Raw genomic sequence first — 25693 nt, forward strand, 5'->3', positions numbered from 1 at the left:
TGAAAATGACTATACTACCCAAAGCAATCTACAGATTCAATGCAATCCAATCAAATTACCAATGGCATTTTTCACAGAACTAGAACAAAAAACTTCACAATTTGTATGGAAACACAAAAGACCCCACATAGCCAAAGCAGTCTTGAGGGAAGAAAACAGAGCTGGAGGAATCAGACTCCCTGACTTCAGACTATACTACAAAGCTACAGTAATCAAGACAATATGGTACTGGCACAAAAGCAGAAACATAGATCAATGGAACAAGACAGAAAGCCCAGAGATAAACCCACGTACCTATGGTCAACTAATCTATGACAAAGGAGGCAAGGATATACAATGGAGAAAGACAGTCTCTTCAATAAGTGGTGCTGGGAAAACTGGACAGCTACATGTAAAGGAATGAAATTGGAACACTCCCTAACACTGTACACAAAAATAAACTCAAAATGGATTAGAGACCTAAATGTAAGATCAGACACTATAAAACTCTTAGATGAAAACATAGGAAGAACACTCTTTGACATAAATCACAGCAAGATCTTTTCTGATCCACCTCCTAGAGTAATGTAAAGAAAAACAAAAATAAACAAATGGGAACTAATGAAACTTCAAAGCTTTTGCATAGCAAAGGAATACATAAACAAGACGAAAAGACAACCCTCAGAATGGGAGAAAATATTTGCAAACAAATCAACAGACAAAGGATTAATCTCCAAAGTATATAAACAGCTCATGCAGTTCAATATTAGAAAAACAAACAACCCAATACAAAAATGGGCAGAAGACCTAAATAGACATTTCTCCAAAGAAGACATACAGATGGCGAATAGGTACATGAAAGGCTTCTCAACATCATTAATTATTAGAGAAATGCAAATCAAAACTACAATGAGGTATCACCTCACAGCAGTCAGAATGCGCATCATCAGAAAATCTACAAACAACAAATGCTGGAGAGGGTGTGGAGAAAAGGAAACCCTCTTGCTCTGTTGGTCGGAATGTAAATTGACACAGCCACTATGGAAAACAGTATGGAGGTTCCTTAAAAAACTAAAAATAGAACTACCATACCACCCAGCAATCCCACTACTGGGCATATACCCAGAGAAAACCATAATTGAAAAAGACACATACATCCCAATGTTCATTGCAGCACTATTTACAATAGCCAGGTCATGGAAGCCACATAAATGCCCATCGACAGACGAATGGATAACGAAAATGTGGTACATATATACAACGCAATGTTACTCATCCATAAAAAGAAACGAAATTGGGTCATTTGTTGAGACATGGATCAATCTAGAGACTGTTATACAGAGTGAAGTCAGAAAGAGAAAAAGAAATATCATATATTAATGCATATATGTGGAACCTAGAAAAATGGTACAGATGAACAGGTTTGCAGGGCAGAAATTGAGACAGAGATGTACAGAAAAACGTATGGACACCAAGGGGGAAAAGCAGCGGGGGGGGGGGGGCGGTGGTGGTGGTAGTGTGATGAATTGGGCGATTGGGATTGACATGTATACACTGATGTGTATAAAATTGATGACTAATAAGAACCTGCTTAAAAAGCAGTAAAAAAAATAAATTAAAGACAAGACATCAAAAAAAAACACAATAAATGTTGGCAAGCATGCAGAGAAAAGAGAACCTTTGTACACTGCTGATGGGAATGCAAATTGGTGCAGCTGCTGTGGAAAACAGTATGGAGGTTTCTGAAAAAACTAAAAATAGAACTACCACGACCTGGCAGTTCCACCCCTGGGTATATATCTGAAAAAAACAAAAACACTCATTCAAAATGATACATGCACCCCAATGTTCATAGCAATATTATTTAGAATTGCCAAGATATGGAAGCAATCTAAGTGTCCATCAACACATGAATGGATACACACAATGGAATACTACTCAGCCATGAAAAAGAATTAAATTTTGCCATTTGCAGCAACATGCATGAACTTGGAGGACATTATGCTAAGTGAAATAAGTCAGAGGAAGACAAATACTGTTATGATATCACTTATACATGGTTACCAGCAACGGGGCGGGGGGGATGTGAGGGACAATATAGGAGTGGGGGAGCGGGAGACATAAATTATTGAGTATAAGATAGGCTCAAGGATGTATTGTACAACACAAGAAATTCAACCAATATTTTGTAATAATTGTAAATGGAAAGTAACCTTTAAAAATTGTATAAAGAAATAAATACATAAAATTAAAGACAGGAGAGCAGGGGAAAAAAAAGATTTATAAAACAGTTGAAGAACTTTCCTAGAAAATAAAAAGATTAACTGGATGTTAAAACAAAAAGGAAAATAAGACGAGAAATTCAGGAGGTCCAAATTCTAACAAGCAAGAAATTATAAAGAAAGAGCAATGAAAAACAAAAGGGAAGAAATGATCAAATCCATAACAAAAACAAATGTTCTAAACAGAAGAACCCAAGTATTCAGATTAAAGGGCCCATGAAGTTCCCATCCAAGAACGAAAAACAAGACATCGTCATGAAATTTCACAAACCTGAGTGGGAGGTGGGAGGGCCAAACTACAGAAAGTGAGACACAGTTCAAATGGAAACAAAAAGAAAGCTAGGGTAGCAATACTTATATCAGACAAAACAGACTTTAAAACAAAGTCTGTAACAAGAGACAAAGAAGAACATTACATAATGATCAAGGGATCAATCCAGTAAGAAGATATAACAACTGTAAATACATATACACCCACATGGGAGCACCTAAATACAAAAATGCAAGTATTAATAAACATAAAGAGACAGTAACAAAATAATAGTAGGGGACTTTAACACTCACTTACATTAAGGGACAGATCATCCAGACAGAAACTCATTAAGGAAACACTGGTGTTCAATGACACATAAGAACAGATGAACTTAACAGATATACAGAGAGCAATCCATCCAAAAGCAGCAGAATACATTCTTTTCAAGTGCACATAAAACATTCCCTAGGACAGATCACATGCTAGGCAACAAAATAGTTCCAAAAAATTTAAGAAGACTGAACTCATATCAAGCATCTTTTCCAACCACAATACTATGAGACTAGAAATCAAGTATAAGAAAAAAAGTACCAAAAACCCCAAATACATGGAGTCTAAACAACATGCTACTAAACAACCAATGGGTCCCTGAAGAAATCAAAGAGAAAGTCAAATAACATGGAGACAAGTGAAAGGGAAACACAACAATCCAAAATCTATGGGATACAGCAAAAGCAGCTCTAAGATGGAAGTTTATAGTGATATAAATCTACCTCAAAAAACAAGAAAAATCTCAAAACAATTTAACCTTACACCTAAAGGAAGTAGAAAAAGAAAAACAAACAAAACTCAATTAGTAGAAAGAAAGAAATAATAAAAATCAGAGCAAAAATAAATGGAGACTAACTAAAAAATTAGAAAAGATCAATGAAACTAAGAACCGATTCTTTGAAAATATAAACAAAATTGACAAACCTCTAGCCAGACTCATCAAGATAGAGAGGACCCAAATAAATAAAATATTAAATGAAAGAGGAAAAGTTACAACGTCACAGAAATACAAAGGATCATAAGTGATTACTACAAACAATTATACACCAATAAAATGGACAATGTAGAAAAAATGGATAAATTTCTAGAAATGCACAATCTCCCAAGACTGAATCAGGAAAAAATAGAAAATGTGAACAGACCAATTATCAGTATTAAAATTGAATCAGTGGGGCTTCCCTGGTGGCGCAGTGGTGGAGAGTCCGCCTGCCGATGCAGGGGACACGGGTTCGTGCCCCGGTCCGGGAAGATCCCACATGCCACGGAGCGTCTGGGCCCATGAGCCATGGCCTCTGAGCCTGCGCGTCCGGAAGCTGTGCTCCGCAACGGGACAGGCCACAACTATGAGAGGCCTGTGTACCACAAAAAAAAAAAAAAAAAAAAAAAAAAATTGAATCAGTAATCAAAAATCTCCCAGCAAACAAATGTCCAGGACCTGATGGCAACACAGGTGAACTCTACCAAAGATTTAAAGAAGACCTAAAACCTATCCTTCTCAAACTACTCCAAATAACTGAAGAAGAAGGAATATTTCTCAACTCATTCAATGAGGCCAGCATTACCATGATAGCAAAACAAGACAAAGACACCACAAATAAAAAAAAAATCAGTGATGAACACAGATACAAATATCCTCAACAAAATATCAGCAAAACAAATTCAACAATACAGTAAAAGGAGTATACACTATGATCAAATGGGATTTACCCCAGACATGCAAGGATGCTTCAGTATCTGCAAATCAATTAATGTGATGTGCAACTAACAAAGAATAACAATCATATGATCATCTCAGTAGATGCTGAAAAAGCTTTTGACAAAATTCAACAATGATTCATGATAAAAATGCTCAACAAAGATGGTATAGAAGGAATATACCTCAACATAATAAAGGCCCGATATGACAAACCTACAGCCAACATCATCTTCAAAAGTGAAAAGCTGAAAGCATTTCCTTTAAGATCAGAACAAGACAAGAGCGTCCACTCTCACCACTTTCATTGTACATAGTATTGGAAGTCCTAGCCACAGCAATCAGACAAAAAAAAGAAATAAAAGGAACTCAAATTGTAAAGGAAGAAGTAAAACTGTCACTGTTGACAGATGACATGATACATATACAGAAAATCCTAAAGATGCCACTGAAAAACTGTTAGAACTAATAAATGAACCCAGTAAAGTTGTGGAGTACAAGATTAATATACAGAAATCTATTGCATTTCTATACACTAACAATGAACTATCAGAAATTAAGAAAACAATCTCACCTACAATTGCATCCATAAGAATAAAATACCTAAGAGAGTAAATCTAACCAAGAAGGTGAAAGACCTGTACTCAGAAAACTATAAGACACTGATAAAAGAAACTAAAGATGACACAAACAAATGGAATGATAAAGCATGCTGATGGACTGGAAGAATTAATATTTAATTCTTAATATTAATATAATATTAAAATGACCATACTACCTAAGGCAATTTACAGAGTCAAAGCAATCTCTATCAAAATACCAATGGCATTTTTCACAGCACTAAAACAAGTAATTCTAAAGTTTGTATTGAAACACAAAAGATCCCAAATAGCCAAAGCAATCTTAAAAAAGTAAAACAAAACTGGAGGTATTGTGCTCCCTGATTTCAAGCTATATTACAAAGCTACTGTAATCAAAACAGTATGGTACCGGCACAAAAGCAGATACATAGATCAATGGGACAGAATAGAGCATCCAGAAATAAACCCACACTTATGTGGTCAATTAATCTAAAACAAAGGTTTCAAAAATATACAATGCAGAAAAGATAGCCTCTTCAATAAGTGGTGCTGAGAAAACTGGACAGGTACATGCAAAAGAATCAAACTGGACTTCTTTCTCACACCATGCACAAAAATAAACTCAAAATGGAATAAGACTTAAATGTAAGACCTGAAACCATAAAACTCCAGGAAGAAAACATAGGCAGTACATTCTTTGACATTGGTCTTAGCAATAGTTTTTAGAATATGTCTCCTCAAGCAAGGGAAACAAAAGCAAAAATAAACAAATGTGACATCAAACTTAAAAGCTTTTGCACACCAAAGGAAACTACCAAGAAAACAAAAAGGTAACTTACTGAATGGGAGAAGATATTTTAACAATATAGCTGATAAAGTTAATATCCAAAATATACAAAGAATACACACAATTCAACATCACAAAGACAAACAAACAACCAGATTAAAAAATGAAAAGACAAGCTGAAAAGACATGCTTCCAAAGAAGACATACGGATGGCGAATGGGCACATGAAAAGATGCTCAACATCACTACTCATCTGGGAAATGCATATCAAAACCACAGGAGATATCACCTCATACTTGTCAAAATGGCTACCATTAAAAAGACAAGTAACAAGTGTTGGTGAGGATGTGCAGAAAAGGGAGTCCTTGTGCACTCTTGATGGGATTATAAATTGGTGCACCCACTATGGAAAACAGTATGGAGATTCCTCAATAAATTAAAAATGGAACTTCCATCATCCAGCAATTTAACTTCTGGGTAGTCACCTGAAGAAAGCAAAAACACTAATTTGAAAAGATACATGCATTCCAATGTTTATTGCAGCATTATTTACCTTAATCTAGATATGGAAGCAACCTAAGTATCCATTGAGAGAGGAATGAATGAAGAAGATACAGTGTGTTTGTATATATATACACAATGGAATATTACTCAGCCACTGCCATTTGCAACAACACAGATGGATCTAGAGGGTATTATGCTAAGTGAAGTAAGTCAAACAGAGAAAAACAAATATGGTGTGATCTTATTTACATGTGCAATCTAAAAAAACAAAACTAACAAAGAAAATAAAATGAAAACAGACTCATAGATACAGAGAACAAACATCTGTTTGCCAAGAGGCAGGGGGCAGGAGGTGGGTGAAACAGGTAAAGGGAATTAAGAGATAACAAATAACTCATGGGGATGTGATTAAGGAATATAGTCAATAATGTTGTAGCAACTTTCTATGGGCACAGATGGTTACTAGACATTGTGGTGATCATTTCTTAATATATGCAAATGCCAAATCATTATGTAGGACTCCTGAAACTAACCTAATATTGTACGTAAACTATATTACAATTAAAAAGAAAAAAAAGAACACCTTGAATCAGTAACTTAAACTTCCACCTTAAGAAACTAGATGGGAAGAGCAAACTAAACCCTAAGCAAGCAGAAGGAAGGAAATAATAAAAATTTTTAATTGATAATAATAAAGAGTAATTAAAGAAATAAGGAATAGAAAAATAGAGGAAAAAACAAAACCAAAAGTTATTTGAAAAAATCAACAAAACTGACAAATGTGTACTTAAATGATCAAAAGAAAAATAGATTTAAATGGGTAAAATCAAGAATGAAAGAGAGGATATCATAACCAATCTTTAGAAATGAAAAGGATTATAAGGGAACACTATGAACAACTGTATGCATCAATTAGATAACAGATGAAATGGACAAATTTCTAGAAAACAGGAATTACCACAACTGTCTAAAGAATTAGAAAGTTTGAATAGATCTACAACAAGTAGAGAATGAATTAGCAATTTTAAAACACCCCACAAAGAGAAGCCTATACCTAGACAGATCACTGGTAAATTCTAGCAAATGTTTTTAAAAAATTAACACCAATCTTTCACAACTTCTTCCCAAAAATAGAAGAGGAAGAGACACTTCTCAATTCACTATATGAGACCCATGTTACCGATACCAAAACCAGACAAAGACATCATAGGAAAACTACAAAACTTATCAATAAACACAATCCTCCACAAAAGACTAGCAAATCAAATGCAGCAACATATTAAAAGGATCATACAATACAGCCAAGGGGGATTTATCCCAGGAATATCCCAACAAGGTTGGTTTAACATCCAAAACTCAATTAATGTAACACACCATATTAATAAAATAAGGGATAAACCTCTATGATCTTTTCAAAAGGTGCAGAAAAAGCACAAAATCCAACACCCTTTCATGATGAAAATGCTCAACTAAAATTAGAAAGAGATTTCCTCAGTCTGGTAAAGGGCATCTACAAAACCCCACAGCTAACATCATATGTCTTGGTAAAAGACTGAATGCTTTCCCCCTAAAATCAGGAAAAAGACAAGCATGTCCACTATTGCCACTTCTATCCAACACTGTACTAGAGATCCTAGCCTGGGAAAATAGGCAAAGATAAATTAAAAGCCTCCAGATTGAAAAGTAAGGATTATTTCTTTATAAGAGACATAATCTCCTAAGGAATCCACTAAAAACTATTAGAATAAATGATTTTGTAAGGGTGCAGGATACCAGATATATACAAAAATCAACTGGATTTCTATACACTAGCAATGAACATTTTAAAAATGAAATAAAGAAAACAACTCCACTTACAATGACATTAAAGAATAAAATACTTAGGTATAAATTTAACAAAAGTACACAATTTTGTTGAAAAAAATTAAAGATCTGAAGAAACAGAAAAAATTTCCATGTTCATGGATCTGAAGGCTTAATATTAAGACAGCAATACTCCCCAAATTGATCCACATAGTCTTCATAATCCTAAACCTGAACCTCAGCTGGTTTATTGGTAGAAACTGACAAGTTGATCCTAAAACTCATAAAATGCAAGGAACCCAGAAGAGCCAAAATAATCTTGAAAAAGAAGAACAAAGTGAGAAGATTCACACTTCTCTATTTCAAATCTTATTACAAAACTACAGGAATCAATATTCAAGAGCACACAGTACCAACACAGGAGAGACACACAGCTCTAACAAAATTGGGTCCATTTATGGTCAAATGACTTTTGACAAGAGTGAAAAAACAATTCAAAGAGAAAAGAATAGCCATTCGACAAATGATGCTCGGACAACTTGATATCCACATACAAAAGAATGAAGCTGGGCCCCTACTTCACACCATCCACAGAAATTAACTCAAAATATAAATAGACCTAAACAGAGCTAAATGTAAGGACCAAAACTATAAAACTCTTAGAGAAAAACCATAGGAGTAAATCTTCACGACCTTCCATTAGGCAAATCCCTTTTAGATCCGACAACAAAAACACAAGTAACAAAAGATAAAAACAGGGACTTCCCTGGTGGCGCAGTGGTTAAGAATCCACCTGCCAATGCAGGGGACATGGGTTAGAGTCCTGGTCCAGGAAGATCCCACATGCCACAGGGCAACTAAGCCGTGAGCCACAACTATTGAACCTGCACTCTAGAGCCTGCAAGCCACAGTTACTGAAGCCTGCACGCCACAACTACTGAAGCCCTCGTGCCTAGAGCCCGAGCTCCACAATGAGAAGCCTGTGCGCTGCAACAAAGAATAGCCCCCACTCGCCGCAACTAGAGAGAGCCTGTGCGCAGCAGCGAAGACCCAACACAGCCAAAAATATAAATAAATAAATAAAATAAATAAATAAATAAATAAATAAAATGTTTTCTAAAAAATGATCTTACCAAGAAAATGAAATGACAATCCTCAGAATGGGAGAAAAAAAATCTGTAAATCACATATCTTATAGTGGACTTGTATCCAGAATATGGAAAGAATATGTAACACTCAACAATAAAAAGATAACTCAGATAAAAAATAGACAAAGGATATGAATACATATTTCTCCAAAGAAAATATACAAATAATCAAATAGCACATGAAAAGATATTCAATGCCTTCAGTCACTAGGGAAATGAAAATCAAAACCACAATGAAGTATCACTTCACACCCACCAGGATGACTGTATTAAAAAAAAAAAAAAAGACAGCAACAATTGCTGGAGAATGTGAAGCAACTAGAACCCTCACACACTAGTGAGACGTACAATGGTACAGGCACTCTGGAAAACAGTTTAGCAGTTCCTCGAAAGTTTAAATACAGAATTACCCTATAACCTAGCAATCCCACTCCCAGGTATTATATATATCTGAAACAAATAAAAAGATACCCACACAAAAATGTATATGCAAATATTCACTGCAGCATTATTCATAATAGCTAAAATGTAGAAATAACCCAATGTCCATCAACTATTGAATAGAGAAATGAATACAAAATGAAGTACTGATACATGCCACATATACAACATAGATGAAGCTTGAAAATATTATGCTAAGTGAAAGAAGCCAGTAACAAAAGATCGCAAGTTATATGAAATGTCCACTTATATGAAATGTCCAAAATAGGCAAATTCACAGAGACAGAAAGCAGATTAGCTGTTGCCAAGGGATGACAGAGTGAGAAATCGAGAGGGACAACTACTGGGCACAGGTTTCTTTTTCAGGGTAACAAAAATGTTCTAAAATCTAAGTGATGGTTGCACAACTCTATGACTATACTAAAAACCAACAAATTGTACGTTTTAAAAGAGTGAAGGTCAAGGTATGTAAATTCTATCTCAATAAGGCGATCATAAAAGATTATACTTGTGATCTCACTTATATGTGGAATCTAAAAAAGTCCAACTCACAGAGTAGAACAGTGGTTGCCAGGGGCTGGGCGGCAGAGCAGACAAGGAGATGCTGGTCACAGGGCACAAACGTCCAGTTATAAGAGGAATAAGCTCTAGGGATCTCACGTACAGCTGCTATGAGAGTTGATTCTAAAGGTTCTCACCACAACAACAAAATGGTAATGATGTGAGGTGAAGGATGTGTTAACTAACCTTATTGTGGTAAACATTTCACAACATATACGTGTATCATCACACTGTGCACCTTAAAGTGACACAACATTTGTATGTCCATTATATCTCAATAAAGCTGGGGAAAAAAAACATACCATGTAATACTATTTACATAAAGTTCAAAGACAGGCAGAATTACTTATCATATTAAAAGTCAGGATTGTGGTTATCAGGAGGGAGATGGGGTTAGTAAATGGGAGCAAGGCAGCACAGGGTGACAGCAGTGTTCTCTTTCTTAACCTTTGTGATACTTCACAGAGCTGGACAGTTATGATTTGTGCACTTTTCTGTATGTGTTATACTTGAATAAAAAAGTTTTTTAAAAAAAGAAAGAAACTATGGTTTTTGCTTAAAAAAATTTACCTGATCTATTGAGACAATCTAGAGTAAAGAATAAATCTTCTCACAAACACTTTTTCTCGACCTAATAAAACCATAATTTCAACAACAGTGAAAAAAAATTAATTATTTTTAATATGAGAGGACAAATGGACTGTAACTGATATTAGCAATAACAGACTTCACTAAGGATCAGCATTCTAAGCAAAGTGGAAAACACAGGAGGTTTGGGTGAGATGGCTCTGAGACCAACGCTTTTCTCTGCCCAGGTAGATGTTACTCAGAAACCTCACAGCGTTCACAGACGTGATACAAACTGTGGAAAGTGCCTTGCTGGCATATGACAGACACTAAATGTCCACCAAAGGTTTATTTACTTCCCTTCACACAATCTCCTTCCCCCAACAAAATAACCCACCCTGGTTCTTGCTGCAGTGGGCACATCTACTTCTCAGCAGGACAATGTCCTTCACCTACTCCAACTTCTACTTTTTTTACTTTATTTGGCCTCAAGACACCCATTCTAACACCCAAATAGAGTCCCAAACCATCCTACCGCCATCTGACTGCTCTAAGTTTTCCAAACAGAATTTTTCTCCCTTCCCACTGCAGCACACTCACCTAAAAGACATAAATTCTATTTCCACCCACAATAATTATCCCTGCTAAATATGCGCCCAACATTTCTTCTATTTTGTTTAATTACTACATGTAACTCATTCAGGTTTGTCTACAAAATTATACCTTAAAACTATTCAGATATTTTACCGACAACTGACTTCTAAAATAAAGTATTATCCCCCTAAACCTCATTGTTGGAAATAACTACTACCACTTCTCTGTTTTCTTTAGAACATTATTAGCTTTAAATTTTTGGCCTGGAAGATTCTGGTTAAAGATAAACTTTTATAAATTAAACCTTTTTGTGCTTTCATAAATCACATATTTAATACAGCAACTGAATAAATGTGCAGCTCTGGTACTAAGGAGCCTCTTTTCTTCTAGTTATGGAAGGGAGAGGTTCACTGTTGTGCAAAGCCAATAGTTATTGTTTCAGGTGGGTACTTAGGAAGAAAATGTAAAGAGAACAAACTCCACACATTAACACCAACACTTAAGGGAGGGATGAACGGTGATAACAATCGGGAATGACTTTAAAAATATACTTACAGCCTCAAACTGCAAATGGCTATCCTTTAAGAAACTCTGAATTTTGTCCTTGCGTAAAATACTGAATCGAAATCGAAGGAGATCCATTTCTTGTTGAATGAACCAGCGCCTAAGCTCTTCACTAAAATGAAGACAAGAAAATTATAAGTGAAAAGTCCACTGACTATTTTCAAAGTCCACTGATTATTAAATCCAAGAAATTTCTATGAAACAATATTCAAACATGAGCAAGATGCCAAAAGACTGAAGTTAAAAGCATCAAGTCCTCTATTATGATAAGAGTGTGAATACATATCACATGCCACAATCTCCCTGGGATGAGTAGAATATGGGGGAGAAAGGTGTTATGAACATAAAATTAAAAGAATTAAATAAAGAATACTTCGAGCCTAGCTGCATTATTATCAAATAACATAAAACAGTGCACTTCTTTTAATGTAACTGCAAAATAGCCATTTACATCAGAAAATGGGGTATCCCTTCAGTCAATGCCAAATAAACATCAAAAGTTTTTAAAGGTAACTTTATCTCTGAATGGATTATGATCAAACTATGCAAAGTAAACTTTGCTTACAGCTTTATAGTTTATAATTTCACAAAATTTAATATACACTAAGATATCTCAATTTTTTAAATCAACATACATTAATTTATAAGACAGATGGGCATTATTGTTGTTGTAAAATAATTATGCTACTTCATGTAAAATATGATTTAATTTTCTTTCCCCAAATGACTTTCACATTGTCAGCAATTCATTTACTGCATAAATTGCATAAACTGCATGTGCTTTCTTACAAAAGAAAAACTCTGGGACTAAAGCTGGTGAATAATTTCTCAGTTATTATCTTGGGATAGTCACCAATTCAAGATTCCCATTTGATAATCCTATTACCAAAAAGAAACAGAAAAGAAACATAATAATAAGTATGTAATTTAGCCAAAATTAATACAGGAAAAAAAAAGTTTTAAAAAAGCAACTAACTCCTTCTCCCTCTGGGTGGCGCTACTGACTTATAAGAAACCAACTACCAAAGGAAAGATCTTAACCTAATGTGCACCAGCCCATAAACGTCAACATCTAAAACCCTGTGCAGATTCAAGTATGTGTTTGATTCATTATTTCTTATAAATACTACCACTTTTTTTCTGGAGAAAAAAATATCAAAAGTCCTTCCTAATGAAATCCCCTCTAATTTTAAATCCTAAATGAAGAGTCTCTCCCATAAAGTAAAAAGTGTTTTAACAGGCAAAATCTGCAAAAAAAAAAAAATTTTTTTTTTATTTTTTAGTAAACAACTTGTTTCAAACAATTCTCTGCAACAGTGTTCCTCCCATGAGCCACTGGTTTCTGACATTATTCTGGGATTTCCTACAATCAGTACAATGCCTGTCAGCCCTCCTGGACCAGTTTACAACCCAAGATGTCAGACTTGACCATGGAGGACAAAGGTATACTCACGACTGGCAGTAAGCAAGGCGTAAAATAAAGTGAGAAATGTGATCTCTTCTTCGGGGTTCATATTCATCTTCCAAGTTTTCCTTAAAAACAATGGCACGTGAAGAAAATAAATGCATCGGAACAGTAAAAGGTGTAAAGAAATACTGAGTCAGCATAAGCCAATGGTAAAGCAGCAGTTTCAATAACACAGATTTCATAATATGCTCCCCAGGGTGAGTACCATTTTACTTAGGTTAGCAATCAGATGAAACAAAACTGAACAACAATACCTCCTGGGTTTGGACCCCACTATTTTCTTCCTCTTCCTAACTTTCCTTCTCATCCAGCCTACACCCAGGCACTCACCTCTTCTACTACTTCTCACATCAACCCTCAACTGCTTTCATTTCAACCATTTGGCAAAACCTAGATTCTAAATAAATCCAAAGATACACTCTGCAGTCCTGTTCCCAAAATGCTGAGAACCTCTGGGAAAGATATATACAACTATAGGAATTTGGAACATTAAAAATTCACAGCCTCTAACCTCGACTGGACCTTTACCAACACCAAGGCATCTTTATTCAAGCTCAACACAGTCAGAGCAAACACATCCTGAGCATTTGCAAGGTACCAGGCACTGTTATAAGCATTTTTAATCCATTAGCCCATATAATCCTTTGAAAACCCCTATGAGGTGGGCATAACTATATCCTTATTTTAAAGATGAGGAAACTGAGGCAGAAAGAAGTTATATAATTTTGTCCAGGTCACAAAGCTTGTAAGCAGCAGAGCTGGGATCTGGCCTGTAACCATCTCTTTCCTCACGTCTTAAGAAAGCTGTTTCCATCTTCGCTAGGTGGCCAGTGCTCCCCACCACACCACCTTCTTCTCTCTCATCACATGACCTCACTTACTTTACAGAAGATAAAGGCCCCCCCCTTCAGCCCCAAGCTCCTGCCGCCACATGCTGTACTGCCTTCCCTTCCATCTCTGTGGGCAAATCTCTCTCCTTCCTCCTACATAAAGCTAATCCCTACACTGAAACTGCATGGCCCATCTGCTCTTGCCTCCTAAGGACCCTGACTTATCAAATGCTCTCTCAAAGTATCTTCAAGCTCCCTCCTCTTTTTTCTCTTCTAGATCTTTCTGCTCAGCTTACAAACGTGTTCAAGTAACCACTGTTGTGTGTGTGTGTATCTTCTCCTTTTCCCTCAATTTTTTCCACACTCAGACCTACTTCCCCCGTGTCTTTTCAGCTACACGTTAGAAGAGGATGTATTCCATATCAACCTCTCACCTCTCTCCTCCAAACACCACCACTGTTCCAGCTTCTGCCTCCACCTACAAGGTTCTACCTCGCTGATAAATCCGATGATTCTATACAACTCATCTTATTGGTTTTAAGTGTCTGAAATTGTTCCACCATGAAGACAAGAGGTCTAGATTCAGATCTTGGCTGCATCGTTTTCCATCTTATGAGCTTGGGCAAGGTACTAGCCTATCAATATCAGTTTCCTTGTCTATAAAGAGGGATGATGACAGAACCCACCCTCCTAAGACTGCTGTCTGGATTACATGAGTTAATATACATGATGCACTTAGAACAGACTCTGGGACATGGTTAAGAACAATATGAATGCGTGCTGTTGTATCATCACCTGCGTATCATGATCATCAGTACTGAGACCCCAGCTTCCCTGGCTGCCAGGGTGGCTGATCTCCACCCCAAGGCAGCTCCTCCTCAATTGCCCTCCCAGACTCCCCGCATTCCACTCCACCTGAATGTTGTATTCCTCACATCCTGGCCTCCATCCTCTTCTCTTCTCACTCAAATGTTTCCCTGGCTGCCTCACCTACTCCTGATGATGCCAACCTTCCTCCTGAATGTGCACCCCCACCCCAGAGGTCCCCAAGTCCAGATCCGTGTGCACACCCTGCTGGCCTCAGACAGCTCCACAAGTACCTCAAAGTCATGTCGAGAACTAAACTCAGCGTCTTCCCTCTAAAAAGACTTGCCTCCCCTCCTGTATATCATCACCATCCAGCCAGCTGTCTCACCAGAAACCCAGGTGTCATTCAGAACTCTTCTCTCCCTTCTCTCTGCAGTCACTAAGATCTCCCGATTCTACCCTCTCACTATTTCTCCAATCAATCCTCTTACCTCCATTCAATTCACTCTCGTCATCTCCAAGTTCCTAACTAGTTTTCCCCACCAAAGATGACCCTGTCCATCTGCTGTTGGCAGTCATCTTCCCAAAATAAAAACTGTATCACATCCACCAAGATTCGGTTCCAGCACCACCTCGTCTGGGAAGCCCTCCCAAACCTCCCCAACCTGAGCTAATTCTCTGTGCTCCTGGAGTTCGTCACCCTGTAATGCACAAAGCATATCTGGCAATGTCTGGAGACATGGACTGGGTGGAAGCCAGAGATGCCAGCGAGCCCCCTAAATGCACCAAGGAATTATCAGACCCCAAATGTCCACAGTCCCCAGGTCAAGAAACCCTGCAGCACTGTAGTCTGACTGCATGTCAACACCCATAGTGGACTGTAGGTTCCTTCAGAAGAGTCTTTCTTAAAGCCCTATGCCTAATACAAGACCTTTCCCACAACTGATACCCAGTAAATGAATATACACAAACCAAAGACACATCTTTTTCCCTCTTTTACTTACTCTGTAGGAAAACTTAAGCTTCCGAAGCTCAGCCTCTAGCTTACTCTGGTACTGCTCACTTCCTTTCACGTAGCTCACACCAAGATTCTCGACAGCTTTTAGCACTAGAAAAGATTTTAAAAACAGAAAAAATGAATAAAACATATAAATGCAAGATAATTTTATAAAACTAAATCCAAGACAAATAAAATCTATGGCTACCAATCCCATAATTACTTGTTTATAAAAGATGACAATATTTAAGCTTTATTTTCTGCAAGTACATTATATAAGTTATATATGTTTATCAGAGGATAATCTCCACCATGTACAGAAAATACCCACATCCCACAGCATAATCTCACACTAGGGATTCTCAACCAGAAGGGAGAGAGGGATGGGAAGCAGATCACTGATGGACTGAGCACCACTGCTCAGTGGTGCAGAAGAATCCCCTCAGAGGGATGCAGAAGTGTGTCTGCATGTACAGCCCTCGTGTGGAGCTGTCTGTGAGGCAGTCGGCTTCCCTGACTCAGCACAGACTCATCAGAAGACAGTTCTTCCCTTCCTGATGAAACAGAGAAGGAGAAGACAGCAGTGAAGAAGCAAACAAGCCACCATGACTAGATGCTACACACTGTCCAAAGGTTCCTGAAGCCTCTGTCAACCCTTCCTCAGATGAATCATTCTGCCATCGGTATGAAAAGAGACATTTTTTAATTCAAGAACGAAAAACTTCTAAAATGAATCCTGAACATAAACTCATGTCCCCCAGGTACCTCCATATTATGGTGTCCCGAACCAAACTCACTCTCTGCCCCTCAATCCCACTCCTCTTCCTGCCACCCCACCTCCATCCGCAGAATTTCTATCCACCAGATCATCCACACTGGAACTTCAGCCACCCCCACCTGTTCCACCACTCCTCATAGCTAAGAGTCACCAAACCCTGTCAATTACACCTCCTAGTATCCCTTCAATCTCTCCCTTCCTGTCACTGCCTTACCATCTCACCTCCTAAGTGCCAAACCCAAGGGACGCTTTTCAATCATCACCTTAATCTCAATGAGGCATATGAAACTGCTAAGCTTCCCAGAACTCATCTCCCTTGCCTTCACCTTCATTCAACAAACAGGTAATACAGATACTCTGTATTAGCAGTTCTCACCCTGCTCCTCTAAGAATGATTAACAGTATCTCACCTCTACTTCTGATCTTCCCACCAGGATATCGTGGAACATAAACTCTACACATAGTGCTGTTATTTGTTTCAGTTTACACCTAACTTATTTCTTTCTTCCACCAACACACAGAAGTAGGTCCCCAGTAAAATTGCTACATCCTTCTTACACCCCAATATTACACCATATCTTGGCACAAAAATGCCCTTGCTTACCCATACTTCTCCATCTACCCTGAACTTGTCACTGTTCCCTCCAATATGACACTCTCTCTCATGCCTCCAAGCCTTTGTACAGGCCATTATCCCAGCTTGCAAAAACCCTTCAATTCTTCTCTGTTGAGAAATTGCTACTCATCCTTCAAGGTCCAGATCACATTTCAACTTCTCTTAAGAAGTTTTACTTAATCAGACTAGGACAATCACTCCCATCTCTATGTTTCAGTAGCCCTATTAGTTACCTCTACTAGAGCACTTAAAATACTAAACTACAATTATTATTTTGGACATCTGTCTCCATGTACTAGAATACAGCTTCAACGAAAGTGAGAATTACATTATTCAGCTCAAAATCCCTACCACCTAGAATAAAGTGGCACTCAATAAACAGGCACTGTACAAGGAATAAATGAATGAATGGCAAAATCTCAACAGAAAACCCTCAGTAAATATTTGTTGAAGGAAATAAATTACTCTAATTCATTTCCACAAAGTATAAGTGAGGTTCTCAAGAATATATAAATTCTAATTCAAACCACTCACATTTAACTCTATCGATAGCCAAGTTTTCAAATTCTATCAAAGATATGTTTCCAGAAGGCGGCTGCAAGTAAAACTGAAGGCTATGTGGGTAGCAAGCATTCCTCTGGTCATCTGCCAACCTCAGTTTCCTCCGATTTCCTCCAAGAAACTGCATCTTGTTACCTTGGAAGGAAGCACATAAAATGGTTGAAATGATGGAAAATGGAGTTTTAAAAAAATGCAAAAAAATAACTCCACATGTAAAGGGAAAAAAAATTGAGGTTGAAGAGCACGCACGAAGTGTTAACAGTAGTGTCCCTGAGTGATGTCTTCTGGATCTTCCAGACTTTCGACGATACACCTGTAACAATTGTGCAAAGGGGGTGGGGGGAGGAGACGCAGGCAGCGGTCCTAGCCTCCTGCAACATCAACGACAGGTGATGCTGCCTGCTCACTAGAGGTCTGCGTGCCTCCGCCCTTAGGTCTCTGCCGTCCCAAGAGTCAAGATAAGATTTCACACGGGCAGCAATCCTGAACTCGGAGGAGAGCGCGGGAGATTCCGGCTAGGTAAGAGACTCCTTGGGCAGGGTCCAGTTACTCGCTTCCTCCCTTACATCCCCGGGAAACAGACAACAGTCTTTCAGGTCCCGTCTGTCTTAGCTCCTCTCAGGAGCGTCCACAGGTGCCTAGTGACACCCCGCCCCCGCCCTCCCCGCCCTCCACGCAGGGCGGTCTGTCAGCCCCGGCACCGGCGGCTCTGCCCGGACAAGCCACCAATACTCGATACCCACCCTCTGCGCCCGTAGCCCCAAAGAGCTCTCCTCCTTCTCTGGACTCGCAAGCCTCAACACCAGGATTACTGTCCGTCCCAAACCCGCGGGGGCTTCTCCTACCTCCAGCCACACCAGACGTGAAAACACACAAACCCCGGCAAGCACTTTCCCCGGGTGGCGGGAGAGTTCATACAGGACCGGAAGCGGAAGTGGCTGCACCACCAAACCCGCCCCAGAGGTCCCGCCCACCTGCGCGGCCCCGCGCTTGCTCAGTGGGGCGCTCTGAGGACCGCGGGATTTGTGTCCACTTTATAAGCTGCAGTTCCTGTGCATGGAGCCGCGCCGTCTGGGGCGGTGGGCGGAGAGCGGGCCCGGTACTGGCTCCCCGCTAGGGACTCTGGGTAATCTCTGAGAGCCCCGGCCTTAGGCTGCACGGCCCGCGTCTTACAGATGCGGAGGCAGACTCTAGGCCATCTACTTACAATTCCTAGTCGGGTTTTCTCCTAGACTGCAGGCCCTCCCCTGGGGAAAGATTTACGTCCAGTGCACCCCCTACACACACCTGGTACAGGGCGCCCACAGAAGATCTGCAGTGAAGTAGAGCGCATGCATCATGCACACGTGCACCCAGAAATCGCTCGGCGTCTAAAGTATAGCAGGCCCAGAGGGGCATAGCGGCGAGCACGTGCAGAGCGCTGTAGAGAAGGTGCCCTAGGGCTGCGGACCCGGAGCCACACCGGCTCCCGACTGCAGGCCGCAAGGTTTTCAGAGCTGGAAATAAACTTCGCCTGTGGCCTCCAGGAGGCGTGTCTCGCTTACAAAAGGGGCCGCGAGAGGCTCTAGTAAAGATGGGAGGTGAAGAGCCCTCTGAAATGCTCAAGGTTTTAGAGATGAAAACGGCACTGAAATAGCGTTAATCTTCAGAGCACTTACCCAGCATGGACCAAACTGTGGCTGGCACTGACCTTGTACCAGGACGTGTTCTAAGTGACTTACACATAAGTTCATTTTATTTCCATAACCATTTAAGGTAGGTTCTGTTATTAACCCGCTTTACAGATAAGGAAACGGTGCAACAGAGAAATTAAGTGACTTCAAAGATCGCATAGTAAATGGCAGAGACTGGTTCAAAGTCTGGGAGACATGCCAAGCACCACAGTGCTAACCACCACACTGTACCAATTCCACTAATATATCAGCGCCTCCCCTTAATTCCTTATTCAACACATAACTAACATCACCTGGCCTGAAAAAGACACCTGAAGCGTAAGAACTGCCTGAAGAAACCTGGAGCACAGACCATAAGAACATTTATATGAATGTTTAGCTGATCTCTGGATAGGGAAGGAATTTAAATATAACAACTTACAAAGAAAAATACCTAAAGACTTGACTATACAAATATAAAATTGTGCATCTAAAAAAAAATCACAAAAATTTTTGCAGTCATAACAATAGGGGAAAAGTTCACTATAAATATAACATCAGGGACTTCTCTGGTGGTCCAGTGGTTAAGAATGAGCCTTCTAATGGGGGGGATGCAGGTTCGATCCCTGGTGGGGGAACTAAGATCCCACATGCCGCAGGGTAACTAAGCCGGGTGGGCTCTAGAGCCCACGCTGCAACTATTGAGCCCACATCACAATTAGAGAGAAGCCCGCCCGCCCCGCCTGCCGCAGCTAAGACCCGATGCAGCCAAATAAATAAATAAATAAATATTTTAAAAATTAAAATTAAAAAATAAATAAAAATAATATCAAAAAGGCTAATACCATCAAGATGTAAAGAACTTATGTAAATTAACTGGGGAAAAAATCATAAGATACAAATGGAAAAAGAATAGCAATAGATAATTCATAGACAAAGCAACTAATGGTAAAGTGTGAAAAAATGTTTATCACTGGCAGCAAAGAAAATTTCCCCTACAAAACTGGCAAAGATTTTACAATGAAAATACTCAGTATCAGGCAAAGCACAATACAATGGGCTCACATAGGAATTGACTGCCGTGCTACAATTGTGGAGTATACTGTAGTTATATGTATTATGAGCCCTAAAAGAATTCATACAGTTTGACCAAAGTATTTCACTTACATGAATCTGTCCAGAAATAGACACAAAAATTTGTGTCCAAGGAACGTCATTGCACCATTATAAGGATGAAAACCCAGGAAAATAAATAAATGATGGTATGTTCATATCATGAGACATTACACAGACTTTTTAAATATATATGTTTTTGAACAATATTGACCTGGGAAAATGTTCAGGATGCTATGAAGTTAACAGAGCAGAATACGTAAAATCACATATGCCAGATGATCCCAATTTTGCAAGAACATAGCATTACAATTTTCTGCAGCATTTCTGACTACTACCAATAGGCTGCCCTCTGCAACTCCTATCCTCGTCTTACAATCCAGGCATGTGTTATCCGTTGCAATCAGAATTTTATGTGCAAGACCGCCCCTCTGTGCTAGTCTTGTTTTTTTGTTTGTTTGTTTGTTTTGTTTTTGCCATATGCTGGCCTCTCACTGCTGTGGCCTCTCCCGCTGCGGAGCACAGGCTCCGGACGCGCAGGCTCAGCGGCCATGGCTCACGGGCCCAGCCGCTCCGCGGCACGCGGGATCCTCCCGGACCGGGGCACGAACCCGTGTCCCCTGCACTGGCAGGCGGACTCCCAATCACTGCGCCACCAGGGAAGCCCTAGTCTTGTTTTTATTTCACTTTTCTTGGCTTCATCTTTGGCCTGGTCTTAAACTGGCCCTCTTTTAACTTAAGTGTCAATGCCCCTTTTTCTGCAATAGGTGATATTAAATACTTCTTTGGACAATTTAAAAAATTAGTCTATTGCAAACAGAAAATTGCTTACATAAGTGGGAACTAAGACACCAGCAATGGAACATTTGATGGTATTTTTAAAGTTCTATTTTAATTTTATATAAAGTTCTATATTAATTTTAATTCAAGAAACATTTGAAAGCTTCCCACAGCATGGCCCCAGGATTCGATGACTTTCTTGCCTATGGCTGCCCCCAGTTTATAAGCTGAACTACCAGCTCTTCGCCGAAGAAGACCTTGCATTCCCTACCCGTGTCTCTTTGTGGTGATCTCCCCGCTTCAGGAGCCCTAACCTTCCCTCCTGCTGGAATCCTCCCTGTCCTTCAGCACTTCAGTTGTCAAATACTACCTTCCTCTGTCCTGCTGAGCCTTTGCTTATGCCGCCTGGTTTAAACCCCCAGTAATTCCGAGTTGTATAATTCCTTCTCCAGCTCTACCCCTCTACTATAGAAGGTCTTCATCTTTGGGGAACAGGAACCGCTGAATGATTTAATGAATGCACTCCTCAGAAAAATGCACCTACACACCAACTTTGTTCACTCTTTCAAAAGGTTTGTGAACACATGTGTGGCTGACTCTGTAGCACTACCAGATTTTCAGCTCTTTTGGGACAGGCCCCTTTTTTTGTCTTTGTGATCCCTAAAGTGCCTACCAGAGCATCTTCCAAATTAAAAGATGAGGTAATTAATGTCATTTTATGACATTTCAGAGAGAGCTGGAAAAAATATGCTCATGTTTCACATTACCAACAGCTTACTAAACATGTCACGTAAGAGCTGCCTTTTCACAGTGTTAAAGATGCTTTAAGCTTCAGAGTACAAAATAGCCTGTGTCTGTTCCAACTGGTTTAGCATCTTTATTGTTTTCCCATGCCACGGTTTTTGTCACTATCTCACTGTGGACAGTGTTTTCGGTAATTGCAATACGAATCTATGTATCACAGGATCAATAATGCACAATAATGATACATTTCAGTTAGCCATACTTGGTAAATCACTGTGAGCTCTTCCTGTGTTTATTTCACCAACCAAATGGATTGACCCAATGCTCAGCTCTGGCAACTGTGGTGAATATAAATTACAGACCCCAACCTCACAATCAGGGAGAAGAAAACACATATAAACATATAACTTTTACTTCCACTAGACCATAACCATCCCCAAAACAGGGACTACTGTGTCATTCACCTTTGTAACCCTGGTGTCTGTGTCATTCATCTTTATAACCCTCCATGGGCCCTCAACAAATATTTATTATCCTGAGATGATGTAAATATGAGAGATGTATGAAAAAATTGATGTGTTCAGCTGGATATTCAACAGATGGTTTGAATCAAATGGGATTCCAACCTATAAAACTTCAAGTCCTCATCTGAAAACTTTGTACACATTCCTTCCAGAACGACTTGGCTCCCTAGTCTAGCCTGCAATAAAGCACAGAGTACCTTGTCTGATGGAATTTCCATGAATCATCACTGCTCAATTCATTGCCTGCCCTGGGCATTACCCAGCTGCTGACAGGCTGTCCCACAGAGCTTTCACCCTTACGACTCCATCTCCAGGAGTTCTGTCCTGTCTTATGTCACACTTACAGCTGAGATTTTAGTTGCCATGCTTGGTGAATCAAAGCGAATGTTCATTCTTTCCCTGTGCAGGGTGTGTTGCCCTAAAAACCAAAGGCCTGGTAAGTTTCTTTACCCAGTAAGGATGCTATAAACTCTGGGTCCTTTCAGCTCCACTTGCATGGAAAGCAGAGGAACAGGAGGCATTCCCAGCAGGACAGCTGACCCATAAAAGTTAATACACACTTAGCCAGACGTAGGTTGTGAGGTCGGGGTCTGTAATTTATATGTATCTTGGTTGCCAGGGCTAAGCATTGTATCAATCCAGCCTTTTCCATCCTGGTTCCTCCACCCTTTCCATTTCACTGTCCAGCTTTGAGAAGAAACCTAAAGCCTCTTTCTTTCTCCCTTTGTTTCAGATTGCTTTTATTAGCCTAGCATCAAGAAGCAAGAAAACTAAAGAAAAAACATATCTTAAAAGAAAGTACACAGAGGGCAGGTTACCCTTCCATATATCAACAGTGCATGATTTGTTTCAGAAATACTAACAGAGCACCTGCTAAGTGCCAGGCAATGTTTTCTCTGCTGGGAATACAAAAGTGATGAAACAGCCAAAATCCCTGCCCTCATAAACCTTATATTCTAGTGGGAAAGAGAAATAATAAACAAGAGAATTGTACACGTTGCTATGTTAAATAAGAAATTCTAAGCTGGAAAATAGAGCAGAGGAAGAGGATATTAAGTTTTTGGAGGAGGCATTAAATTTTAGAAAGGGTAGCCAGGAAATGCTAGCTAAGAATGTGACCAGGAAGGAGAGACCAGAAGAAAATTAGGGATTTAGTCATGCATATCTTTAAGAGAATAGCATTTCAGGCAGATGGAAAGCTTGTCATAACTCCATTGTATTTAAGACAATGTGATATTGGTATAGGGATAGACAAATCAACCACTGAAACAGAACAGAGAACCCAGAAATGGTCCAACACCTATGAAGAAACCGGGCATCTGACAGGTCCACTGTACAAATCAATGGAGAAAAGATGGACAGTTCTAAATGATGCTGGAACAGTTGGCTATGGGGGGAAATTATACTTCCTACCTCCCTCTGTACACAAAAATCAATTCCAGATGCTTTAATGACTTAACTGTGAATGGCAAAGCTAAGAATTTAGAACAAGTATATAGATAGTCTTGATGTAGCAAAGAATTTCTTTTTTCTTTTTTTTGGCCGAGCCGCTTGGCTTTTGGGAGGATCTTAGTCCTCCCACCAGGCATTGAACCTGGGCCCTCCGCAGTGAGTCCTAACCACTGGACAGCCAGGGAATTCCCAGCAAAGAATTTCTTAAACAAGTCATTAAGAAAAAGCACCAGCAGTTAGGGAGATGGATGGTGGTGATCGTTGCATAATGATGCCACCGCATTGTACATTTTAAAACAGTAAATTTTGTGTTATGTATATCTTAACACAATTTCTTTTTAAAAAGCACAAGCACAAAAGAAAGATTGATAATATTAACTACACTAAAATTAAGAACTTAACTTTAAAAATACATAAACATACATTTTTTAAAGCATCTGTAAGTTGGGAAAAGAAAGTTGTAAGAAATAATTAACATAAGAGTTAGTATCCAACTATAATCAATAAGAGAAAAGTAAAAACACAGTAGAAAAGAGGGGAAAAAAAACCCTAAACAGATGTTTCACAACAGAGGAAACATAAATGACCAATAAAAGTGTGAAAATATGTTCAACCACATTAGTAATTGAGGAAATGCAAATTAAAACCACAATGAGATAAATATTGTAAGCCCACCAGATGAACAAATATTTTTTAAGTCTGAAAATATTGTGTTGACAAGGAACTCAGATACTGCCAGTAGAAGTGTTAATTGATGAAACTACTTTGAAAACAATTTGACATCTTCTGGCAAATTTGACCCTTTGTCCCAGTATTGTAATTCTACTGTAAGTATACTCTCTGGAGAGATTTTTGTACATAGACATCAAAAAATACTGACGAGAATGTTCATAGCAACATCAGGATAAACACTGGTAAGTACCCATCATCAAGAAAATGGCAAATAAACTGTAGTCAGTTCACACAGTGGAATATAAAAAACAACAGCAAAACTGAATGAACTACAATTAAACACATCAACACTGATGAATCTCAAAAAGATAATGTTAACTGAAAAAGCAAGTCATAGGAGAATCCATAGGCGCTGGTATCTTCCACGCCACCCCTCACCCTCCCTCCTGCTCTCTGCTCCTGATTCATGTGAATCGTCTTCTTGTGCCTTCTGCTTCCAGACCTTCTGAAGGCAATTATGAGTCCCAACAGGATGCAGGAAGGAGAGAAGGAAGTGAGACAATGTATCTGTTCCCCTAGCTGCCTTCCCGCAAGGCTGCCTATGTCCCTCCCTCCACACCATAACGTGTTGACTTTGTTGAGGCCCTACCTGATTGCGCTATTGACCCTCATGGTTCCCTACCCCCACACCTTCACAAATGGTCTCTGCAAAAAATCATGTTTGAATCAGCCTGTTTTGAGTGTGCCATCTGTCTCTTCTTGGAACCTGATGGATACATATCAGCATTCATGTGAAAGCTTAAAAAAAGTGAAATAATATATTGTTCAGGGGTCCATACTGCAGGTGGAAATTGTCAAAAACGCAAGAGAGAAATTAACACCAAATTCAAG

The 25693-nt window shown here is 39.1% G+C and overlaps 1 protein-coding gene across 1 annotated transcript in view; it reads right to left on the bottom strand.

Moving 5' to 3' along the window:
- Positions 1-18742, bottom strand: part of PRIM2 (DNA primase subunit 2) — a 292588-nt gene extending 273846 nt beyond the window's left edge. Inside the window, exons 1-5 of the mRNA XM_082848562.1 lie at positions 18609-18742; positions 17839-18000; positions 15918-16021; positions 13262-13341; positions 11800-11920 (exon numbers count right to left, since the gene is read on the bottom strand). Of these exons, the coding sequence (XP_082704688.1) occupies positions 11800-11920; positions 13262-13341; positions 15918-16021; positions 17839-17992 (459 nt within the window). The 5' untranslated portion in view covers positions 17993-18000; positions 18609-18742. The remainder of the gene's footprint in view (positions 1-11799; positions 11921-13261; positions 13342-15917; positions 16022-17838; positions 18001-18608) is intronic.
- Positions 18743-25693: the final 6951 nt, after the last annotated feature.

This window comes from Leucopleurus acutus (genome assembly GCF_964270905.1).
Source record: "Leucopleurus acutus genome assembly, chromosome: 10".
Lineage (NCBI taxonomy): Eukaryota > Metazoa > Chordata > Mammalia > Artiodactyla > Delphinidae > Leucopleurus > Leucopleurus acutus.